Genomic DNA, 21838 nt, shown 5'->3' with positions numbered 1-21838 from the left:
TATGGTTGTTAATTTTAAGTTCCAATTTATTATTTTCCACTTTACGTTTCCCAGTTTCATCCGTGATGATATCCCAAGCTGCTTTGATTTTATTATCAGAATTAATAATTTTCTGTTTTATGTAAATTGACTTAGCTTGTATGCAAACATTTCTAAATAATTTTGAATAATTTCTTACATACTGAACAAATGTTGGAGTATAATTATATTGCTTTTCTGCATACAAGTCAAACAGCTTGTTCCTACTTTTATAAATGCCAGCAGTAGCCCACTCACTAAATTTAAGATTTTTAAACAATCTTTTTTCTATGACTTTAAAAATACAATTAAATTGGGAGTTTATACAGCTAAAAAAAGCTTTATAGAGTTCATCCGGACCACCCTGTGTATGGTCAATTGTAGGTAAAGTAGATAAAATATTGAGTTTGAATTGCCTTACTTTTTTGGTGGTGACTGGCCTATACTTTATAACTTTTGTTATATTTTGTTGAGAGCTGGGAACAGATATCATTTGTCCACAGTGGTCGGATCTAAGAGTGGTGATAATGGATTTTTTAACAATTTTACAATCACCAAAAATGTTATCAATACAAGTAGCTGAAGTTGCAGTTACACGTGTGGGCTCAACAAAAATGTTTTCTAAATTAAAACTTTTAAATAAGTTAAGTAATCTGTCTGTAAAGGAGGTGTGAAGTAAAATATCAATATTAAAGTCTCCACAAATCAATATTTTTTTTGATGACCTACATATCCGCCTCAGTGCCTCCTCCATGACGTCCTCAAACAGAGAAAAGTCACCCGAAGGAGGTCGGTATGCGCAAACTATAATATATCGCTCCAGCTCAACACAGGACAGCTCAATAGTGCGTTCAACCGAAAGATTAAGAATGTCTTTTCGTTCCTTGTAATTAATGTTGTTGCGGGTTATTATCATAGATCCTCCGCGAATAGCCTTCTTTCTTGTGAACGCACTTGACAATGAATAATTTCCAAGATTGACAATTAATTGATAACTATTGAGCCAATGCTCAGTAAGGCATAGAATATCGATATCTAATTTTTTTATAAAAAGTTCAATTTCATATTCTTTTCCAGACAAGCCCTGTATATTTTGGTGTACAAGATTAATCATACATTGCTTGTCTGTTGTGTTGCTACTTAATTTAAAATTGTTACCATCCTTGCTGGTGAGGCTCTGTATGTTTTGATGTACAGTATTCATTTTACAGAGCTCCTCCGTTGTCTTACTATCTAGTTTAAACAAGCAGTAGGGTTCCTAATAGTACATAAACCATTGCTTGAGTCAATAATTGAAATATTAGTACTGGAAGTACTCGAGTCAATACAGAAAATATTAGTACTAGACGTACGGTTTGTATAAGAGTCAAGAGACTTTGTTACAACACTTGTAACTGAATCATTTACATTATATGCTAATAGTGAAGCAATATGCATCTTGCATCTCTTTGGAAGATGCATACTGTCACCGGTCAATCTAAACTTATTAGTAAAACTATTAATATCAAAGTAAGAAATAGCTTCGCTATAATATTTTGTCAGATTATACATTTTCAAATTTAATGTATGTATATTCTCATTTTGTTGTTTATTAAATGTACCAGAATAAGGAAAGGCACACAAGACAAATTTACATTTGGTTTTCTCATGTAAAATTAGTAATTTTTGAATGCATTTTACAATCTGTTGTTTTTTGACTTGTAAACTGTCCCCAAACAACAATATGACATTTGTATTGCTATCCAATGATTTTTCATTTAAATTATTAATTAAATGGTAAAAAGTAGCACCAGGGGAACATCTATTAATCACTGAATGTTTTAAGTAATAGCTCATCATGGAGCCGAGCCCTCTACCTAAGCTGTCAGAAATAATTACAGTTTGTTTTATTGGCTTAGTTGAGGGATTCATATTGTCTGATGAAGGAACCGTAACATCTATGCTACACTGCTCTGGGCAAGTATCTGCTTTCACAGGGAGCACTGTAGGGCTATTTTGGCAAATTATAGGTACATTTGGAGAACAATCATACCTATTTGTTAATGACTCAAAACGAGCCATGTTGTAGTTACTTAATGTTAACAATTGGTCCGCTGCCAGTATTTGCTCATGGACCTGTTTTTGTGACAGCTCGTATAGGTCGGTAACTTTATGAAGAGACTGAGTCAATTTGGAAATTTCATCATTTAGGGTTTGAACATCCACATCATATTTATTCTGCAGTTCAGTTAAGGATATGCAACAAGCATCAAGCTTATTTACTAATTGGGAACGTTCCTTTTGTAATGATGAAATATTTCTTGTATAGGTTTTATGACATTTTGTCAATCTTTGTGTTTTCCTGATAATTTTGTTAAGTTTAATATATTTTTTTATTTTATTATGGCTATTTAAGTTTACTAAGTTATCTTCCCGTAGTGGATTAGTATCACTAGCACAAGGACTGTCACATGTCAGATCGATGGTCACTACTGGCGCTATTGAGGATGAAGTGAGCAGTTCGTCATATAAGTTATTTGTGTCCTTTGCTTCATAACTTTGCAATTGAGACTGAAGGTCATCAATTGTTTTCTGAGCCCTACTCAATTCATTCTCTAACATAGAAATCTTGCTAAGAGCCTCATCGTATGTTTGGATGCACTGATTGAATGAGCCAACTGCATCCTGGAGTTGGTCCCGTTCCTCGAGTACCAGAGTATGAACTTTATTCAAGTCAGCTAGTTCAGCCTTCAATTGAGTGTTCTTGGCAATAATGGCTCTTAACTCAACTTCACTGTCCTCTTGTTCCTTCAACAACTGTTCATTTAGCTGTTTCAGCGACTTCAGTTCCCGGAGGGCAGTTCTTAGTTTCTCTTGCTCCTCCATTACTGCTGCCCTCCTGGTTGTGGGTGCCATTGTGTATATAAAATCCTGAAACACACCAAATAATATATGTGAGTGAAGGAAAATAGAAATAAAAGTTTACAGGATATGGAGACAGAATGGTCTTAGAAAACAGAGAAAAAAGGACAAAGATTCACAGACTTAGAGAGATAAAATTTATATAAATAATTTGGTATGTCTACACCTACACTAACTGCACCAAAAGATTATATCATAATATGGTGTGCACTTTGTACCTATTTACTTTTAAAAGTTATTATTTAGCGATAGACTTTGTATATATTATGTGTTGTGTAATGTTAGTAATTTGTCTGAGGCAGTATTCGTTATTCTCCAACCATACTTCCACTGTTTGTCAAGTAAGTGGAGAAAGGTTTTTGCCTATTGTGAGGATGGACGTGACTCGATGTTATCGAGAAAATGAAGAGTTGTGAGTAAGTATTGTGTAATGTTAGTGTTGTCTGAGGCAGCATTCGTTATTCTCCAACTATACTTCCACTATTTGTCAAGTAAGTGGAGAAAGGTTTTTGCCTAATGTGAGGAGGGGCGTGGCTCGATGTTGTCGAGAAAATGAGAGTTGTGAGTGTAGTACCTAACCTAATTATGTAAAACAACATTCAAATACATAAAATATAAGATTAAATTAGGTACTAAAAGCAATACTCCCCCGGTTAAAGCAGTTAATTTTCAAACACCGGCAGCCGCCCTCTGTACTCGAGTCCTTTGTCTGGTTGTGTCGCTTATTTATAGTTGCATGTCACGATTTATTACAATATTTATAATCACTTAATCATTAATAACAGTTTCACACTGGTTTTTTCACATATTTCTATTTAAATTTACTTAAAGTTAAATTAAATATAAGGAACAGCTGATTTTGCGACATGTCAGCTTGACGGTCCGATCCAACTAATTTGTTTAAAATTATGATTGACTAGCCGACGCCCGCGACTTCGTTCGCGTGGATTTAGGTTTTTCGAAATCCCGTGGGAACTCTTTGGTTTTCCGGGATAAAAAGTAGCTTATGTGCTAATCCAGAATATTTTCTATCTCCATTTCGAACTTCAGCCAAATCCGTTCAGTAGTTTTTGCGTGAAGGAGTAACAAACATACACACACACACACACACACACACACACACACACACACACACATACAAACTTTCGCCTTTATAATATTAGTGTGATAACTGTTTATAAAAATAGAGATTGATTGTATAGAACTTTACGTATAGCAAATTGCCTTTGCTTGCCTTCACTGCTCTATCTGTATGCGCCATAATAGAAACAAGTTTCATATCCGGTGTCCCAGATATATTTCATTACTAGCCGATGCCCGCGACTTCGCCCGCGTGGATTTAGGTTTTTTGAAATCCCGCGGGAACTCTTCGATTTTCCGGGATAAAAAGTAGCCTATGTGCTAATCCAGGATATTATCTGACTCCATTCTCAATTTCAGCCAAATCCGTCTAGTAGTTTTTGCGTGAAGGAGTAACAAACATACACACACACACACACACACACACACACACACACACACACATACAAACTTTCGCCTTTATAAAATTAGTGTGATTAGAATATTAATATTTGCATCATTTTACATAGATATTTTTATTTACTTTGTTACAGATAAAAAAATAATACCTGAAGAGAGTAGGGAAACTGCGGATTTAATTAAGTTTTTTGATGAACTTTTCGACTCGATGAATGGAAGTTTTGGAAACTCAGTAAAAAAGCCAGGGAAACCATTGCTTGGGCCCGTGACTCATTCATCCAGTCATCAAGAAACTTGGACAAAAGCAAAAGAAGTCTTGAAATCTATGAAATTTGTAGATAGGAATGGGAAAAGTTGCAGTGTCCCATCTATAAATAATTGGATCTGGACAATCGAAAATGTTATTTATTTGAAAGAGAAGTTGCTCAAGGATCACTGTTTGAGGGCCTTTTGGATGAGGCATTTCAATCAAGATCCTTTGGAGAACTTTTTTGGCTCTATTCGAAGCCACGGCGTACGAAATATAAATCCGACGTGTGCTGGCTTCGAAATTGCCTTTGCTGCTGTGCTTATTAATAATCTATCCAGCCACTCCAAAGGGTCTAATTGTGAAGCAGATTCTGCCAAAAATATGTTGTTCAACTCCTTAAAAAAAATCTTTTTTAGAGCCAAGGTAACCTCAAACAGTGATCCAGTTGAAATTGAATATGATGAAGTAATAAACGACCATATCTTGATTGGCATACAAAAAAAAAAGGCGGATGATAAAATTTTCGATGTTTTAAAATATGTTACTGGGTATGTAATAAAAAAAGCTAGGACGAATGTGTTCAAAAATTGTAAAGTTTGTATGAATAATCTATACAGCAATGACCATAATAATTTTGAATTTATAAAAAGTAAAGAAAGAATTAAAGGCAAACATGTTCTTACATATCCAGCCATAAAAGCTGTAGAGATGTTTTCTAACATTCAGGATGTAGTTACGTATATATTAAAAAAAAAAGTAACATGTATAACATAAAAAATTATATCAAAACATTAATACTTGTCCAGTGCAATTTCGATTTTATAACAATATGTAAACAACATGGTACTCAATTGTCTGATTATGTAATAGATGTATCTTGCAACTTATTCCTATATAGGCTGGTGTAAAAATACTAATCGCATTTTTAGTGGCGCGAAGAAGGATGCCAATGAGGATGATTATATCCAAAATTGTGCTTTACAATATTATAATAAAAGAAAAAAATGAATCATTTATATTTTATTTTCTATACCATACCGCTTTGACACAAGTTTAACTCTTTCAGCTATGTTAGTTATAACAAGATACAAGTTAATTAATTATTATACATTTAGTATATTAAAATATATTAATATCTTGTAATTTAACTAACAATTAAAGAGTTAAACTTGTGTCAAAATATTCCCTGATTTTTTTAAATACAATGGGCAAGGGGCTATCAAAGACCTTACACTACTAACTAGACTGTGCACCATGGCGAAAAAGCCGGTCCGCATGAGAGGGCTCCCGTTGGTAGTGTGTCCCTTTCTAATTAGGTGACCATGATAAAACAGAACACAGGACATATTGTTTTGTATACTCCGACTTTTAACTAGATGCAGTAAAATGACATTTCGTCTTTTACTAAACTCCAATAAATCTCCTATTTTACACCTAAATAACTGAAAATATTATGTACGCATGTACTCGCTACACTGAGTCTATCTGTTTCTCACACAATCTTAGGTGAAATAGCAAGCAGGTTACACCGTTACCCACGTGCGCCGGCAACTTCGGTCGAGCTTATTGCGTACTCATAAGGGTCAGAAGTACTTTTTTCTTCTCTGTACAATAGGCATCATCTGACATACCGTTAATTTGACAACAACCTTACTAACTTTTCACTCCGTATTGAGTCCGTACAAAAAAGCTACATAATATTATTATTAAATGACTAGCCGATGCCCGCGACTTCGCCCGCGTGGATTTAGGTTTTTTGAAATCCCGTGAGAACTCTTTGATTTTCCGGGATAAAAAGTAGCCTATGTGCTAATCCAGGATATTATCTATCTCCATTCCAAATTTCAGCCAAATCCGTTCAGTAGTTTTTGCGTGAAGGAGTAACAAACATACACACACACACATACAAACTTTCGCCTTTATAATATTAGTGTGATTGATATGTCAAATGAACGTCATGCATATTCTAGACGAAAAAAAAAGACTAAAATTGCAATAATTATTTAATGATTTGTTTTTATACATTGCATTTTCCTAACATAACCAGGAATAAAGTCGTCACATTTAAAATGCGCACTGCAAATAACAGACGATTTTGAGATTTTTCCAGGCACTGCATTTCCCCATATCAATTTCTGATTTTCATTCTTCGGAAACCTACAATACAAGAAATATGATGACTAACATAGATTAAGTTTCTGTTACCAACAAAACTTCGAGTCAACTTAAGTTAACATAACATAGTGTAACCTTGTTATATAGGTACCTACCCAAAGGTGTATGCAGAGGTGAATATCACCCACATTACACCAGCTATGTTTAGGACCCGTAAGTAATAGTGGGCAAGTCAAGAGCTTCGCCGTTCGTCGGACAGTATTTCCAACTTCGAACTAAGATTTTTCTATATTAAAAACTAGCTGCCCGACCCAGCTTCGCCCGGGAATTTCGAATAATATTTTTTATAAAACCATCTCCTGATACTAACAAACACAATAAAAAATGAAATATCCAATTTGGTGCCGTCGATCGGAAGCTATGCGCGTACAAACATTTCAGAGATTCATTTTTATTATAATAGTAGATTATTAGTATAAATCTCCAATTTAAGTCAGTCGGGACGTATCTGCCTACTTCTACGAAACTAGAAAAATCTTTGATCCACATAATTCATGGTTAACCTAAAGAATATGATTGTTGTTTTTACTTACCTGTGGAAAGAAAAGCTGCTACCAGGATAAAACTCATTTTTGCACCTGTCACACAACTTGAATTCACCATTTTTCATGAAAAACAAACAGGTTTATTATGAAAATGTACACAATCGCAAATCGAAGTACGAAAATCAACCAAACAACCAAGTAAACAAACCACCATATTGCATTTAGTATTACCAGCCCCAAACATTTAAGTACTACTTTTACTCAGTATTATTGGATTATTTTCTAAATACAACGAGATAATTGTTATTCATATAAACTGTAGAAATATTAAAATTGAGTTTCAAAGTTTATGGATTGTTCGTTTTGGTAAATCATAAAAATACTAAATATAAAATTTTCTACCATTACTACCAAACCCAATAAATTAGTTTAGCTGGCAAGACGTCAGACAAGGACACACTACCCCCGGAAGCCTTCTCACCAAGACCGCTTTTAGATAGCTACCGATCATAATAGAAATAGCTACCCTAAGATAATGTAATAGATCTCATTTTAGCCTAACAAAAATTTTTGGTACACAGTCTAGTTAGTAAATGTAAGGTCTTTGGGGGCTATACCTATAGATATTGACAGTGATAGCTATAGGTATATATACGAGAAAATTAGTTCGTACATCAATCGCTTGGAGCGCTGACTTCCATACTACGCCTAATTCTTGGGAGCGATAACTCTATACCCTAATATAATCCTACTCTATGTTTTAAACTATACAAGTATTGACCTCGTCTGTGCCGGTGCTCGCCGACACACGCACGGCACGGCACCCCCTTACAGCGCTTTCCAGTCAGTTTTAACAAAAAAAACACTCCAAAAAGGCAGAGCGCGCCCGCCAGCTAACACCAACACCATAGAGTAGGATTATATGACCAACACAGACGAAGTCCGATGCAAAGAGTATTACAGACCATTGACCATTGTTTTTGAACTAGCTTTACGGCTCTGGGTTCCAGCTTTTTTGCGCCCAGCACATAATTACATGCTCTTTGCCTTAAACGGCAAGGACTTTTCAACTTGGCAGGTCGTTAATGGTGGTCTGTAAACTTGGCAACAACCAAAGAGGCAAGCCGCAAAAGTTACGTATCACTATAGCCACCAAAGAGTATGTGATCAACTGATCCATGATAACAGATCAGCAATCCAACAAGACCAACAACACAGTTTCTGTTTTGTTTTTGTTATTGGTGATTAGTCTGTGGTTTTAGGTTTTTTGGGTGGTCAGTATTCAGTAAATAATTTAATGAAATAAAAATAGTACCTCTAGGCTCTAATACTTATGCTTATATAACATGCTTAATATTTATGTAGGTACATCAAAATAATTCCACAATAAAACATTGCTTGCAGAAATTCGCGTAGACTGCCCAGAGTCCGCGAATCTCTTTCGACCTCCCGTCGGCCGTCTATGAATCATCATCGCTATTTTGAACTGATATTATTCAGGTAATTCTTCATTGTCAAAAATTATCATTCCATTATTTAATTATCGTAAGATATTTAGTTATTCTCTTTAATTTTTCAGGGAAAATGTCTCAAACACTAACGTTCGGTGACTCATGCGCCCCGATAACTTGTCATGCGTGGAACAAGGAGCGAAATCGTAAGTATAGTATTGGAACATCACATAGAAACAAGTACTTAATAATAATAATTATACATAAACTTATTACTCCTTTCAGAAATTGCCTTCTCTCCCAACAACAATGAAGTCCACATCTACCAAAAGGAAGGGAGCGAGTGGAAGCAAACCAACAACCTAGTTGAACATGACATGAGAGTTATGGGCATCAACTGGGCTCCCAACACTAACCGAATAGTCACCTGTTCTGTGGACCGCAATGCATATGTTTGGACTCAAGGGGAAGATGGCAAATGGACCACTACTCTTGTACTGTTACGTATAAACCGAGCTGCCACTTGTGTAAAATGGTCCCCCATGGAGAATAAGTTTGCGGTGGGTTCAGGCGCTAGATTAATCTCCATCTGTTACTTTGAGAAAGAAAACAACTGGTGGGTGTCCAAGCATATTAAGAAACCGATTCGTTCAACTGTGACCACTCTGGATTGGCATCCTAATAATATTTTACTTGTTGCTGGGTCTACTGATTTTAAAGTGAGAGTTTTCTCAGCGTATATCAAAGATATTGAAGATCAGCCTGGGCCAAATGTATGGGGTTCGAAGTTACCTTTGGGTCAATTGTTAGCAGAGTTTCGTTCGACAGGCAGTGGTTGGGTGCACAGTGTATCTTTTTCTGCGGATGGGAATAAAGTCGCTTGGGTAGGCCACGATAGCTCAATCAATGTAGCCGATGCAACACAGGGAAAAGGAGTGATTAAACTTAAGACTGAGTATCTGCCATTTTTGGGCTGCATTTGGATTTCCAACAGTAACCTGATAGTGGCGGGACATAGCTGCATTCCATTACTTTACTGCCATGAGGGTGATGAAATTAAATTTGTTGCCAAACTAGATAATACACAGAGGAAAGAGTCTGGGGGATTATCCGCTATGAAGAAGTTCCAGTCTCTGGATCGTCACGCTAGAATCGAAACCAGCGATACCTACTTGGACTCTATACACCAGAATGCTATAACATGCATTAATTTGTATAAAGGGACAAAAGCGGATGCCGTCAAGCTTAGCACCTCGGGCCTGGATGGCCAACTAGTCATATGGGACATCGCAACACTCGAAAAGGCTTTCGAGGACCGCGTTATGATATAAATTATAAGCGTTCACTAAATGTATTATTTTATTTATAAGTGACAATATAATCAGTTTGCTTGCGAGTTCTGAAATCACTCAGTAAGAAAATGGAAAGGAAAAATCACACGAAAAGCTGTGAAAAACATCACAATCACAGTTTGATCAGTCTAGCTAGAAACAAAAGAGAAAGCGAGTAGCAGCGGTGAGTGAAATCAGCCTCCCAAATATCGTAAAAACTTCAAATATACAGAATAAACTATAATTTATAGGTACAACATCTATGAATTTTTTTATTATACATTTTTAATTTTAACTTTGATGATCAAATAATTTATATAAATTAGACAATAAGACTATGTACTACATCCTAAGTATAATAGATCACTTTTAATACTAGTGAAGTACTGATGCTGTCATTACATTAAATTATACGAAATTAACAAATGTTTTCATTTCTCAACAGACATTCTGCTTAGTTAGGAATACTTTAACACTATTTATTTTATCATATAAGTTCCCTTACAGTCAGCACAAGGTGAACAGCGAAATGCTAGAGCAGTTTTCATTGATAAATTAATAATTAAAAAAAAGGAATATTAGCCATGTTAATCATGACTAATATTAACCTTTCCCCTCCAACTAAGCGTAAAGCTTGTGCTAGGAGTAGATACGACAATAGTGCAACTGGTGAACCGCAGACCTGTCGATTTTCAGTCTGCTCCTTTAAGGTGCATGAGACGGGTCTGCCCGCAAAATTCAAATTTAATTTGGTTTTTCGCAATTTGTAAATGAATACGACAAAGTAGGCTTATGGCATTCTAACTCCGACAATGGCAGTATCATCTTCACAGGATTACATAAAAATCTTTACTCGAAAGTGTTGTTTAAGAAACTAGTCAAAATAATGAGTTACTCACAAATTAGACAATACTATAAACTAATTTATAAAACTGTCCCCTTTCAAGTAAAGATTTTTATATAAACCATGCCATAAGCCTACTTTGTCGTATTAGTTTACAAATTGCGAAAAACTAAATTTTTGAATTTCGCGGGCAGACCCGTCTCATGCAGCTTAACCGTTGAGCTATTGAGTCTCTCAATAATAAGCTGTGCAATGGATCAGTCAGTCAGTTATTTAGAAAACTGCTGGAGCATTCTGCTGCCCAGTTTGCGCTGACTTTTAGCTGAGATCTGTAGACTGCACTCAGACTTTGTTCAAACTTAAGTTTTAGTTTAAATGAGTCAGATTTATGCCAGTGGTATAGCGTTGTCTTGTTTTAACAAGTGCGTTCTACAGATACCAAACTTATACTTGGCTCGAGTTACGGTGCTGGAATAAAGAGGTAGTTTTCGATAGTTAAAGGTTGTTGCGGGCAAAATAGCCCCATATTATCTTATGAGCTCTCACATAGACAGGTAATAGTTATAATATAAGATGAGGGCATTGTACCCGCACCAGCCTGTAGGTACCGGAACCCTGCTTTACGCGAGCACCCATAGTTATTATTTATCAACAATCAAAGTCATACTTTAACCTACTAAACTATAAGGCCATTTCGTTTGTAAACCAAGAAGCAATTTATTGCGTGTTAGATATAATGTTGAAGACGGGCCCGATGCGTATGAACACGCGCCGCAGCACCGTGCGCAGCTCGGGCTTGAGGTCGAAGCAGGTGACCTCGCACAGCATGGGGTAGTAGCTGGATACGTGCGCCGCAAACTGGAAAAATACATTTGGTTCTTTAGCAACCGCTGAGTTTCTTGCTGGTTCTTCTCGATAGGAAAGGCGTTCCGAACCAGTGGTACATGCTTTTGACGATTCAAAAGTACTTGTAAAAGTCTAACTGAATAAAAACATATTTTTTTTTAATTTTAGGACATAGTCTTTTAGGGTTACGTGGCCGAAGGGTGCCAACGGGGCTCAAGTCTCAACTAAGGCTCCGCTGTCCGTCCATCTGTCTGTCAGCGGGCTGTATCTCGTGAGCCGTGAAGTTAGTGTTGAAATTATTAATTAGTAGGTATTAGTTATATACATAAGAGTAATTTTTATGACAACGACCGTTCTGGTGCAGTGGTAAGCGCTGTGGTCTTATTAGTGGCAGGTCCCGGGTTCAATTCCCGACAGAGGTACGGAATTTTATATAAATTTCTGGTCTGGTCTGATGGGAAGCTTCGGCCGTGGCTAGTTACCACCCTACCGGCAAAGCTGTTCCGCCAAGTGATTTAGCGTTCCGGTGCGATGCCGTGTGCTAAGGGGTATGGATTTAATGAAAAACTGCCATACCCCCTTCCAAGTTAGACTGCATCTTAGACTGCATCATCACTTACCACCAGATGACATTGCAGTCAAGGGCTAACATGTATCTGAATTAAAAAAAATGTAAGTACAGTTAGCGTCACTCTGAAGTCGCGGGCATACTACATAGGTACATTATACAGTTCTTTCCTGAATACAAGGAAAAACTACAAAAATCATGTACTTAGTATATTAAATTATATGAAGGTAAAATAAAAAGTACATAAATACGAACACAATATTTTCCAACGTCCATAAATTATGTAGATAAGTACTTATAGAATTTAATTTATTTTATTTTTAAATCAATATTGATTCAGTTGTGTTTCCTAAGAGTTGATATTGCTTTACTAAAACTAAGGCATTTAAGTAATTTAATGTTATGGACTTGTAAGACTATACTCAATCCACGGAAAGAAGTTAGTATAATAGGGCTCTCTCTGTTACGTAATTCCATACAAATAACATAGACAAAAATCTCAGTGGGCGTTTTTTGACATTTTGATACACCAACCAATCACAATCACAAACGAAACAATGTTTTCGAATTCAATTTCGAATGTTTTTTGAAAACATGTTGGTGCCTCAAAATGGTTAACAGGGCTCTCTCCGTCATTCGTTTCATACAATCGTAGTTTCAATTTTATTTGAATAAGCAACCAAAGTCCATGAAATTTTGCAGAAATATTCTAGAAACTAATATCTGTCTCTGTGGTGTTTTAGATTTTTCTAAAAATATCTAGTTTTAAAATTACAGGGGCTCAAAGATTTCTATGAAATTTTTCAAGACCGCGTAACTTTGAAACCGAATATTTTAACAGAAATCTGGAAAACCACAGACACAGATATTAGTTTCTAGAATATGTCTGCAAAATTTCATGGACTTTGGTTGCTTAATATTCAAATGAAATTGAAACTACGATTGTATGAAACGAATGACGGAGAGAGCCCTCTTAATGTGTGGAGATTTTCGTCTCTGTCATTTGTATGAGATTTCGTAATAGAGACTCCTATACTAACTTCATTCCGTGGATAGTGTATAGTATCTTTATTTATACACATCGAAGATTTTACGAGTAGGTGCTGGTGGATTCACTCTTTAATTGTAATTTTTTAGGGTTCCGTACCTCAAAAGGAAAAACGGAACCCTTATAGGATCACTTTGTTGTCTGTCTTTCCGTCCGTCCGTAGAGTTTGTCAAGAAAACCTATAGGGTACCTACTTCCCGTTGACCTAGAATCATGAAATTTGGCAGGTAGGTAGTTCTTATAGCACAAGTAAAGGAATAAATCCGAAAACCGTGAATTTGAGGTTCCATCATTAAAAAAAATGTATTTAAATACCAAGTGGGGTATCATAATATGAAAGGGCTTTAGGTAGGTACATTCTAAAAAAGATTTTTATTTATTTTATGCACAACAGTTGCAAAATGTCGAAAAAAAGACCCGAGTACGGAACCCTCGGTGCGCGAGTCCGACTCGCACTTGGCCGGATTTTTTAGCAAAACCATTGTTAATATTTTACACTACAACACATGAAATCAATTAAGCAACAATGTCAATCTAATCACAACACAATAATTTGGTTTTATCATGGAGAAATAGGACACGTTTATTTACCTACTAGATGATGCCCACAACTTCGTGGATTTAGGTTTTTTAAAATCCTGATGAAAACGCATTGATTTTTCAAGGTAAAAAGTTGCCTGTACCAATTTCTGGGACGCAAATACCGTCATACCGAATTTCATGAAAATCGATTGAATGGATGGGCCTTTAAGAAACCGGTGGAAACTTTGATTTCCGGGATAGAAAGTGGAATATCTCCGTCCCTGGGATGTAAGTACAAAATTTCACCGAAATCAGTTTAACTTTTGGGTCTTGAACCGGTAGTAGACAGACACACACTTCCGCATTTATAATATTACTATGTATTTTTGTCATTGTGTACTTGGTACAGTATACCTACATAGTTGGTATCAGGAAAAAATCGTACGATGGCACGGAACCCTTCGTGTGCGAGTCCGACTTGCACTTGACCGTTTTTAGGGTTCCGTACCTCAAAAGGAAAAACGGAACCCTTATAGATCACTTTGTTGTCTGTCTGTCTGTCTCTCCGTCTTCTCTCATATCTGGCAAGAAAACTTATCCAACAGGCAACTTCCCGTTGACCTACAATCATGAAATTGGGCAGGTAGGTAGGTCTTATACCACAAGTAAAGGAAAAAGTCCGAAAACTGTGAATTTGTGGTAACATCACAAAAAAAATTTTTAAATGATCAAATAATTAGTATTTACAATTTTCAAAGCAAGATAACTATGCTAAGTGGGGTATCATATGAAAGGGCTTTACCTATACATTCTCAAACAGATTTTAATTTATCTTTATGCATAATAGTTTTTGATTCATCCCTACAAAATATTTAAAAAAATACTCAAGTATAAATGCGAGTCTGACTCGCACTTGGCCGGTTTTTTATAGAACGTCAATGTACTTGTATAATTATGTGGTAATAACTAAATAATAATAATATTATCATGTTAGCATCTTATCAGTCGCATACAGATTAAAATGATAATGATGGCTAGAGTACGCCTTAGCGTGGAATTTATACTTAATCTAATTCGTCATCACTCATTGCTGTTGAATATTAAACTTAAGTTCCGTTGCGCATGCGCGGGCATTGCAAAGGAAAACGTCTATCTATAAAAGCTTATAATTTGTATGCGTACATCGTCTTTCTTGGACTCTTTGCTTCATAGGTAATTCCTAAATGACTAAGAGCCAGCGCAGACGAGGGCCTATTGTCCAAAAGGCAAGAATTTGAGATTAGCAAATACCTACAGCATTCCTGACTTTTCGTAACAAAAGATTGTATACCTGTTTGTAAAATAATTAGCGTGCAACTAGTGTAATTAGTGTGTAATTGTAAAAGATTTGAGTTACAAGTATACTACTCATACAGGGTTAAAAAAATATGGACTTATTTTTTAATAAAAAAAAAATGAAATAAATTGTAATTTTCAAAAATTAAGAAACCACGCTTTATGGGTAGCCCACTAAACAACTATAAGAGCTAGAAGTTTCCACGATCTTAAGGAAACCTGTAGGAGAATTGGAGACCTATGTCCAGCAGTGAACGTCTTTCGGTTGACGATGATGATGGTGATGATAAATAAAAAAAGTACTCACTCTTTCGTCGGGCATCTTGAGGATTCTCGTGAGGATGAGAAGTAGTATCGAGGTCCACGCGTCCCGGTGCGCTTCGCTCGTCAACGAGCCGAAATATTCGAGCGCCTCGCGGGAAATGGTGATCAAGCTCTTCTGCACGGCCGGCCAGTGGCCGCGCCGCGCCTCGTCGCTGTACATCTTGAACAGTATCCGAAGAACACAAGCCAGGGACTGGGTCTCTTGCTTCAACATGTTCGGCTTCACAGACCCCTTGAAGTTAGCTTTCCAGAGCACATTCCTTTGTGCGTTGTTAGTGTTGAACGTCTTCGCGAATCGATGGCTGCACATCAAGCACTCCACGAGTCTCAGTAGATGCGGCGAGCTCAGTAACCGGTACATGCCTTGCTCTTCGCGCTGACATTCCTGCTCAGTCCCGGGAATGCCACCAGTCAATTCGGCGGCGGCTAGCGCTAACGTTTCCGCGTCTTCCTTTCTAGACGTAGCAGGGTAAAAGACAATATTGTCAATCGTCTGTATCAGTTCCAATTGGACCACGCATTTTATTAGGAGGCTGTTGAAAATGCGGTTCGAAGATTTAATTTCATCGCCGCCTTGAGGTTTTTTGAGAATTCCGTGACGCACCTGCGGCGTCTCGCCGTCGTCGTTCTCGTCAGGTTTCCATGTGAGTAGCGTTGTAGGTAAAGTACTGTTGAATATATCCAACATAATCTGGCAGGTTTTACTCCAAGTTTCTTCCCCGAATTTGGTTCCATTGGATATGACTAGATTTTCCAAACAGTTGGTACCCGACCTGGCGAGCTGCTCGTTGTCCTGCTGGACGCACCAGTGCAGCTGTGCGTACAATTGTTCTAGAAGAAGCGAGCCGAGAATGTCAAAGTATTGCGTGAAGACATCTACGATGGCATACAACGCGTGATTGCAAGTCGTAGTCATCCATTCGTTTTTCTCCAGCTGATGCTCTGGTAGTTTCATGTTGTCGAATATTCTAAACAGTATGTTGAATAAATCTCTCCACCAGTGCGGACGGAATGAGTCGCCGTGAGTTTTGATAATCTCAAAGAGGACGGTCAAGCCTCGCGTTCGCACGTCGAGCTTGCACCGGCTCACGACGCAGGAAAGGGAAAACAGAAGCGGGAACCATCCTCGCAACCACACCCTGTCCACTTCAGGCGCACCGGGCTCCCCCTCGAGCCCAGCATGTTCGGCGAACAGGTGCGGCGACGTGCCCACGGCCGTCGCACAAGACCTAACCAGCCTTATCGCTTCCATGGACGTGTCGGGGAATTTAGCGTTGCACGCGAATTCAGACAGACATTTGACTGCATCTTGGAATGAATCGATCATGGCTGAGAACTGTTTTTCGTACAGTTCTGTTATAATTTTGCCCGTAGTCTGGAATGCTAAGTCGACGATCGCTTCGTCTTGATCGCTGGCCGCGAGGTGAAATACCGAAAATATGTTCTTCCAACCGGATTTTATGTTCGGCGCTTGAGAGTTGACCATCTGTGCGATACATCGGACCACCATGTCTCGTATTGTCGGCGAACTATTTTTCTTCATTATATGCTCGAATGGTCTCAAGAAATCTTTTTGGAATTTGAAATTAGCGAATTCACCTTTTTCTATAAATTTCATAGACAGTTGTCTCAAAGAATCGACTGCGAAAAATGCGATATCTTCATTGCTACTACAGCCTACTTTGTTGAAGTGATCGCCGAGAACTTGCCAAATACGAGACCACTGCAACCTGATACGGCCCATGTTGTAGTACGAGATCTCGACGATCTTTTGTAACGAGAACATGCGGGGATTCGTGGGATGGCTGAGCTCATCCAATGAAACTTGACATAGGGCTTTCACAAAATCAACAATCGCGTCTCCGTCGAGTCTAGTCGATCCCGTGAATATTCTATCCACAGCCACTACCACACTTTGAGAACTTGTCTCTCCAATATGCTCTTTGACACTAGGATCTAATGCCATAAGGCTGAATTTGAGTGCATCTGGTTGTGGTTTACTTCCCGATCCTGATAGGAATTGCGGCCGCACACCGGTCCCTATAAGTTGTGCTAGTTCTAGCTGTGAAATGCATTTGACAACCTCCAACCAGCTGTATCCTAGATAGTTTCCATCAGTATGTGCAACAGTTATCAAGGTTTTTATTGTGTCAATGTTTTTCGCTTTCATTTCCGTGATCGGCGAATTTGCAGTCAATAATGTGAATCTTGCCAAAGCTTGTACATAGGCATCCCTTTCCAGGGACATATGGAAAATGCACGCAATGCGAATAGCGCATCTGATGCCATCCAAGCATAAGGAGGCGATCTCAGGGTCGTCACAGTCTTGAAGCCCCACTGAGAAGGCTGCCAGGAATGGCGTCCACGCCATTTTGAACATTGGCCGCACATGTTCCACATGTTTAGCGGTAGTGAACGGTGTTTGAACATGTGACACAGATTCCATCAGATTCTTTGCAGCAGTGGATATCTGTTCCATTTCCATATTCCAGATAAGTTTACGTTTCTTTTCATTGGAGAACAGGTGTTTTCCTGGTTTAGATATGGTTTTCATCTTAATCTCGTGGCCAGCTATTTCATCGTAAATCTGAGATAAGTACTCGCGCGGGAGGTCGTTATTGTCACTTATGCCACTATTCAGTTTGATGTACTGCTCCTTTGTCATTTTGTTTTTCACTTGTGGAGAATGTAAATCAGTTGTGAGCATTATTATTGAGAAGGCTAACACATAAACTGTGTCGGCACTCATAAACAATGTGTTATTGGGATTGCATTCACAATATCGGGCAGCAAATTTTTCCATTAACCTATCTATTTTCTGAGCTTCACCAGGTAATCGGAAGCCTTCTAGAAAATGTCGTAAAGCAGCTACAATATCCATATTAGAGAAGTTCATTGAATCCACATAAGCATACATGACTTCTTTGGAATGATCATCGTTTTCACCTAAATATTCACCGATAAATATTTTGTCTATCCTTTCATCAGTTAATAACCATTCAGCTATTTCCTTTGTAGATGTTCCTAGTAATCCTTGGTCTTGCAAGAAAGTTACTCCTTTCTTTGGCTTCCTGTTAAAAAGATCTATACCTGTTTCCCATACTTCCTTTTGTTGTTTTAAAACTTCAAACTGTTCAGGGGAATCTAGAGTCTCTCTATTGCCAATGTTACTAGATCCTGTAGAAACCAGACTAAGACTTGATCCTCCATGAGATTTCATGCTTTGATGGTCTGTGTCTTCTTTTACTGGTCTCTCTCCTAGTGTAGTTTGCATGTTGGGGTTGATGTAGAGTTCCTTACTCCATTCTACCATACATTTCAATATTGACACCAGACATTCGAGGCCTCTGATTCTCATAGATTTCTCTTGGTTTGGTGTGGCCCCTAGTTCCAAAGCTTGCCTTCCTTGGGCAATTTTAGACACATCATTGACTAGCCTCTGGAATAAATTGGCAGCCGACAAGTCACAGTCATAGTTGACATAAATATCCACAACACTTTGGGCATCTCCACATATTCTTGTCAAGGCTTGGATGACCATCCATTTGTGTTCAAATGAGGAACTCGACGTCTCCAAAATATTCATGAAGATTTCTTTGAAGAATACTTCAATTTGCTTTTTGAGGTGGACCTTAAAGTTTTGTAGCAAGGCCAAGAAAATGGCTAGAGACAGTTCAAACACTTCCGGCACAGAGCTGACTCCATTTTTTGATAATGCCACGCAGAGGTATTGCTTGATTGCAGTTATGAACATTTCATTGTTTCTAAACACAGGACCAGCATTTTGTAGGATAGAAAGAAGTAGATGTAAAGAGAGGATTTTTGATCTTAATTCATGGGATTTAGGGTCAGGAGTACCATCAGGTAAAGGCTTCATGGATAGCTTACATAGAGCCCTGAAGACTAGGAACGCATCCTTTTGCAGGACATGTGTAAACTTAGCTGTTACAGAGTTGTCATTTTCTGATGCAACATCAACACTTTCTTGCGATGGAATTCTTGTCATGGATGATTCAGTGTTTGCTTGGCCATTACTTTCTAGAGAAATGCTGCAATTATCTGAGGGATTTTCAATATTATCTGGACCATTGGGAGTGCACTCCTCAGAGTTTTTCTTTGTAGCAATAATGATTGCATTGTCTATAACAGAGTCAACTATTTGTTTTGCAATCATTTTGGCTTCTAAAACTTCATCAATTTCTTCTTCCTGTGGAGTTGTTTCCTTGTTTGTTTGAGTCGGGCATTCATCTGTTGGAAGGTTGCCATTGGGTATTTTATGGTGTTCAGGGTGGTTACTATTATGCTCGGACTCAATTGCCTGGTTTTCCATTTTTGTGAAGATGACATTTAGCATTTGTGTGAGGGTTGCTCGGGCTGTTGTTTGGTTGATAAGGTTTTTGCTCGCTAAGTAAATATTGTAACAAGTGCGAACTGCAAGTAGCACAGTTCCCTCGTGGACTTCAACATGTTGACTTGTGATAACGGTTAGGAGGGCTTTGATAATTTGTAGTTGGACTCCTTCGTCTGTCTGAGGGCCGTTGAAACAACTGCAAATGGTTTCAACAATCCTGTCGATCAGCAGTTTTCTGGGTGTGGTTGAATCTGGAATGTTTCCAGTGAGATGTCCGTAGGCTATGAGTTTCTGTAGGCAGTCTAGTGCGGTAACAACTATCCTGGCTGCTTTGCTCTGACAGGCCAGTTCAAATGGAAGGAAGTATTTTTCAGCAGTGATAATGTTGGCTGCATCATTCTTGGGCAGCGGAAGAGTGCCTGATGATGGACTCTCCGGCGATTCCACCTGGCCTCCATTTTTAAGTTCTGCTTTTATTTCCTCTGAAACAAACAACCAGTTGCAATTGATTGAAAATAGTAGTCATATTATAGTTAAGGGTTGGGGTTATGGTATTGGAACATGAGGCAATATTTATAGCTACTGTTACATACATACATGAACATTAACATTGCAGCACTGTGTCCAAGGTTTTTCCTATTTTGTCTGGATTTTAAGACTCTATTGTTGAATTGAGACAAGTTGATACTTTTATTGCCACCATAACATTTACAGACACCTCATGAGATAGACATTTGTATTGACATAGATTAAAAGATTGATGTTCGCATGACATATATACAAAGTTTGCCACTCACCACTATGCCACATTATCAAAACTTTACTATGTATAAAAATTTGATTTAATTATACAGGCCATATTAATTGAAAATTATGTAAACGTCCTTGCTTTCTACTTGGATTTCATAATCTATAAGTACATTTTATGATAAGGTAAAGAATGTATAGATATCTACTTGAAAAAACTTGGGTGTTATGCTTGAGTTAAGACATCCATGACCACTTTACCGTCGTAACTCTATTAGCGTGCGATTATTATGCAAAACAACATCAATAAAACACAATAAGTGTCCTCTCTACTCAATGGTCAAGGTCATAAACCAATCACATTTTTCATGTGATCTTTTAAACAAACTAGTTTATTTTGCGGCTTAATTTAATTAGACAAATCGTAGTCATATAAATATTATATTGATGTCAAGCTTATCTTTATCATGAAAGTGTCAAAATGGTGACTTACCAAGGGCCACTTCACAGGACTTTTTCAACTGGCTGTGATAGGACCTTTTGATATCCTTATCGGCTAGTATCTTTTCCAAGGCTCTGACTATAAACATCTCTTTAGTTTTTAGATTGGTTTGCATCGTTAGTTTCTATTTGATCACTCCATTCGATCCGATCGGAATCGACTTAGGTGTACGGTGGTTTCGTATTTATTAAGTTGCATTTATATTGAGGCACTGGCGTATTGTATTCGTAGATTTTGCTGCACTTTCTTTAAAAGTACAAGTTTGACATCACAAAATACTATTAAACTTGCAATTTACGTGAAATCATTTCATTTCAGCAAAACGAAGATCTTTTCACACCTCATCACAAACATGACAATTTGTAAAGTTGCGTTCATCGTTCATCAGCAGTAATATGCAGTCAATTTTAAATAAATTGTATTGAAATTTTAAAATATGAAAAGAAGAAAATACGAATAAAACAGTATCACATATACAGTTCTGTTTTCATTTTTTAAATAAATTAGGATTGATTTCCAGTATTTCCAGCACTTGTGCGTAATTAATTTTGTAAAATATGTCACAAAAGTGCGTTCACGTTCTGACCACAGACAAGTATAATTTCTGAATTTCTGACTGTTTGCGAAGCGAACCTTCAACTTTGCGAATAAAATGATTCGT

At 37.5% G+C, this 21838-nt stretch overlaps 3 protein-coding genes across 4 annotated transcripts; 1 reads left to right on the top strand and 2 right to left on the bottom strand.

The window, feature by feature from the left end:
- Positions 1-1052: 1052 nt before the first annotated feature.
- LOC123868350 lies at positions 1053-20104 on the bottom strand. Its single transcript, XM_045910838.1, has 3 exons — positions 20094-20104; positions 11612-11615; positions 1053-3614 (listed from the first exon to the last, which is right to left on the bottom strand). The coding sequence occupies exon 3, from the start codon at positions 2911-2913 to the stop codon at positions 1252-1254; it is 1662 nt and encodes a 553-aa protein (XP_045766794.1). The 5' UTR covers positions 2914-3614; positions 11612-11615; positions 20094-20104; the 3' UTR covers positions 1053-1251.
- LOC123868352 (actin-related protein 2/3 complex subunit 1A-B) lies at positions 8417-10128 on the top strand. 2 transcript variants are annotated; one of them, XM_045910843.1, is made up of 4 exons: positions 8417-8582; positions 8713-8808; positions 8888-8965; positions 9045-10128. In XM_045910843.1, exons 3-4 carry the CDS (start codon positions 8893-8895, stop codon positions 10088-10090), a joined length of 1119 nt encoding a protein of 372 aa, XP_045766799.1. In that variant the 5' UTR covers positions 8417-8582; positions 8713-8808; positions 8888-8892; the 3' UTR covers positions 10091-10128. The 2 variants fall into 2 exon arrangements, with proteins under 2 accessions (XP_045766799.1, XP_045766798.1); XM_045910842.1 differs by lacking the exon at positions 8417-8582 and having other exon boundaries at positions 8598-8808.
- LOC123868349 (brefeldin A-inhibited guanine nucleotide-exchange protein 1) lies at positions 10105-21689 on the bottom strand. Its single transcript, XM_045910837.1, has 3 exons — positions 21169-21689; positions 15561-20410; positions 10105-11792 (listed from the first exon to the last, which is right to left on the bottom strand). Exons 1-3 carry the CDS (start codon positions 21290-21292, stop codon positions 11652-11654), a joined length of 5115 nt encoding a protein of 1704 aa, XP_045766793.1. The 5' UTR covers positions 21293-21689; the 3' UTR covers positions 10105-11651.
- Between the last annotated feature and the right edge of the window lie 149 nt (positions 21690-21838).

The sequence above is a fragment of the Maniola jurtina genome, chromosome 9 (assembly GCF_905333055.1).
Source record: "Maniola jurtina chromosome 9, ilManJurt1.1, whole genome shotgun sequence".
Classification (NCBI taxonomy): Eukaryota; Metazoa; Arthropoda; class Insecta; order Lepidoptera; family Nymphalidae; genus Maniola; species Maniola jurtina.
The sequence above is the reverse complement of the archived record's forward strand: the minus strand, read 5'-3'. Positions and strand labels throughout refer to the sequence as shown.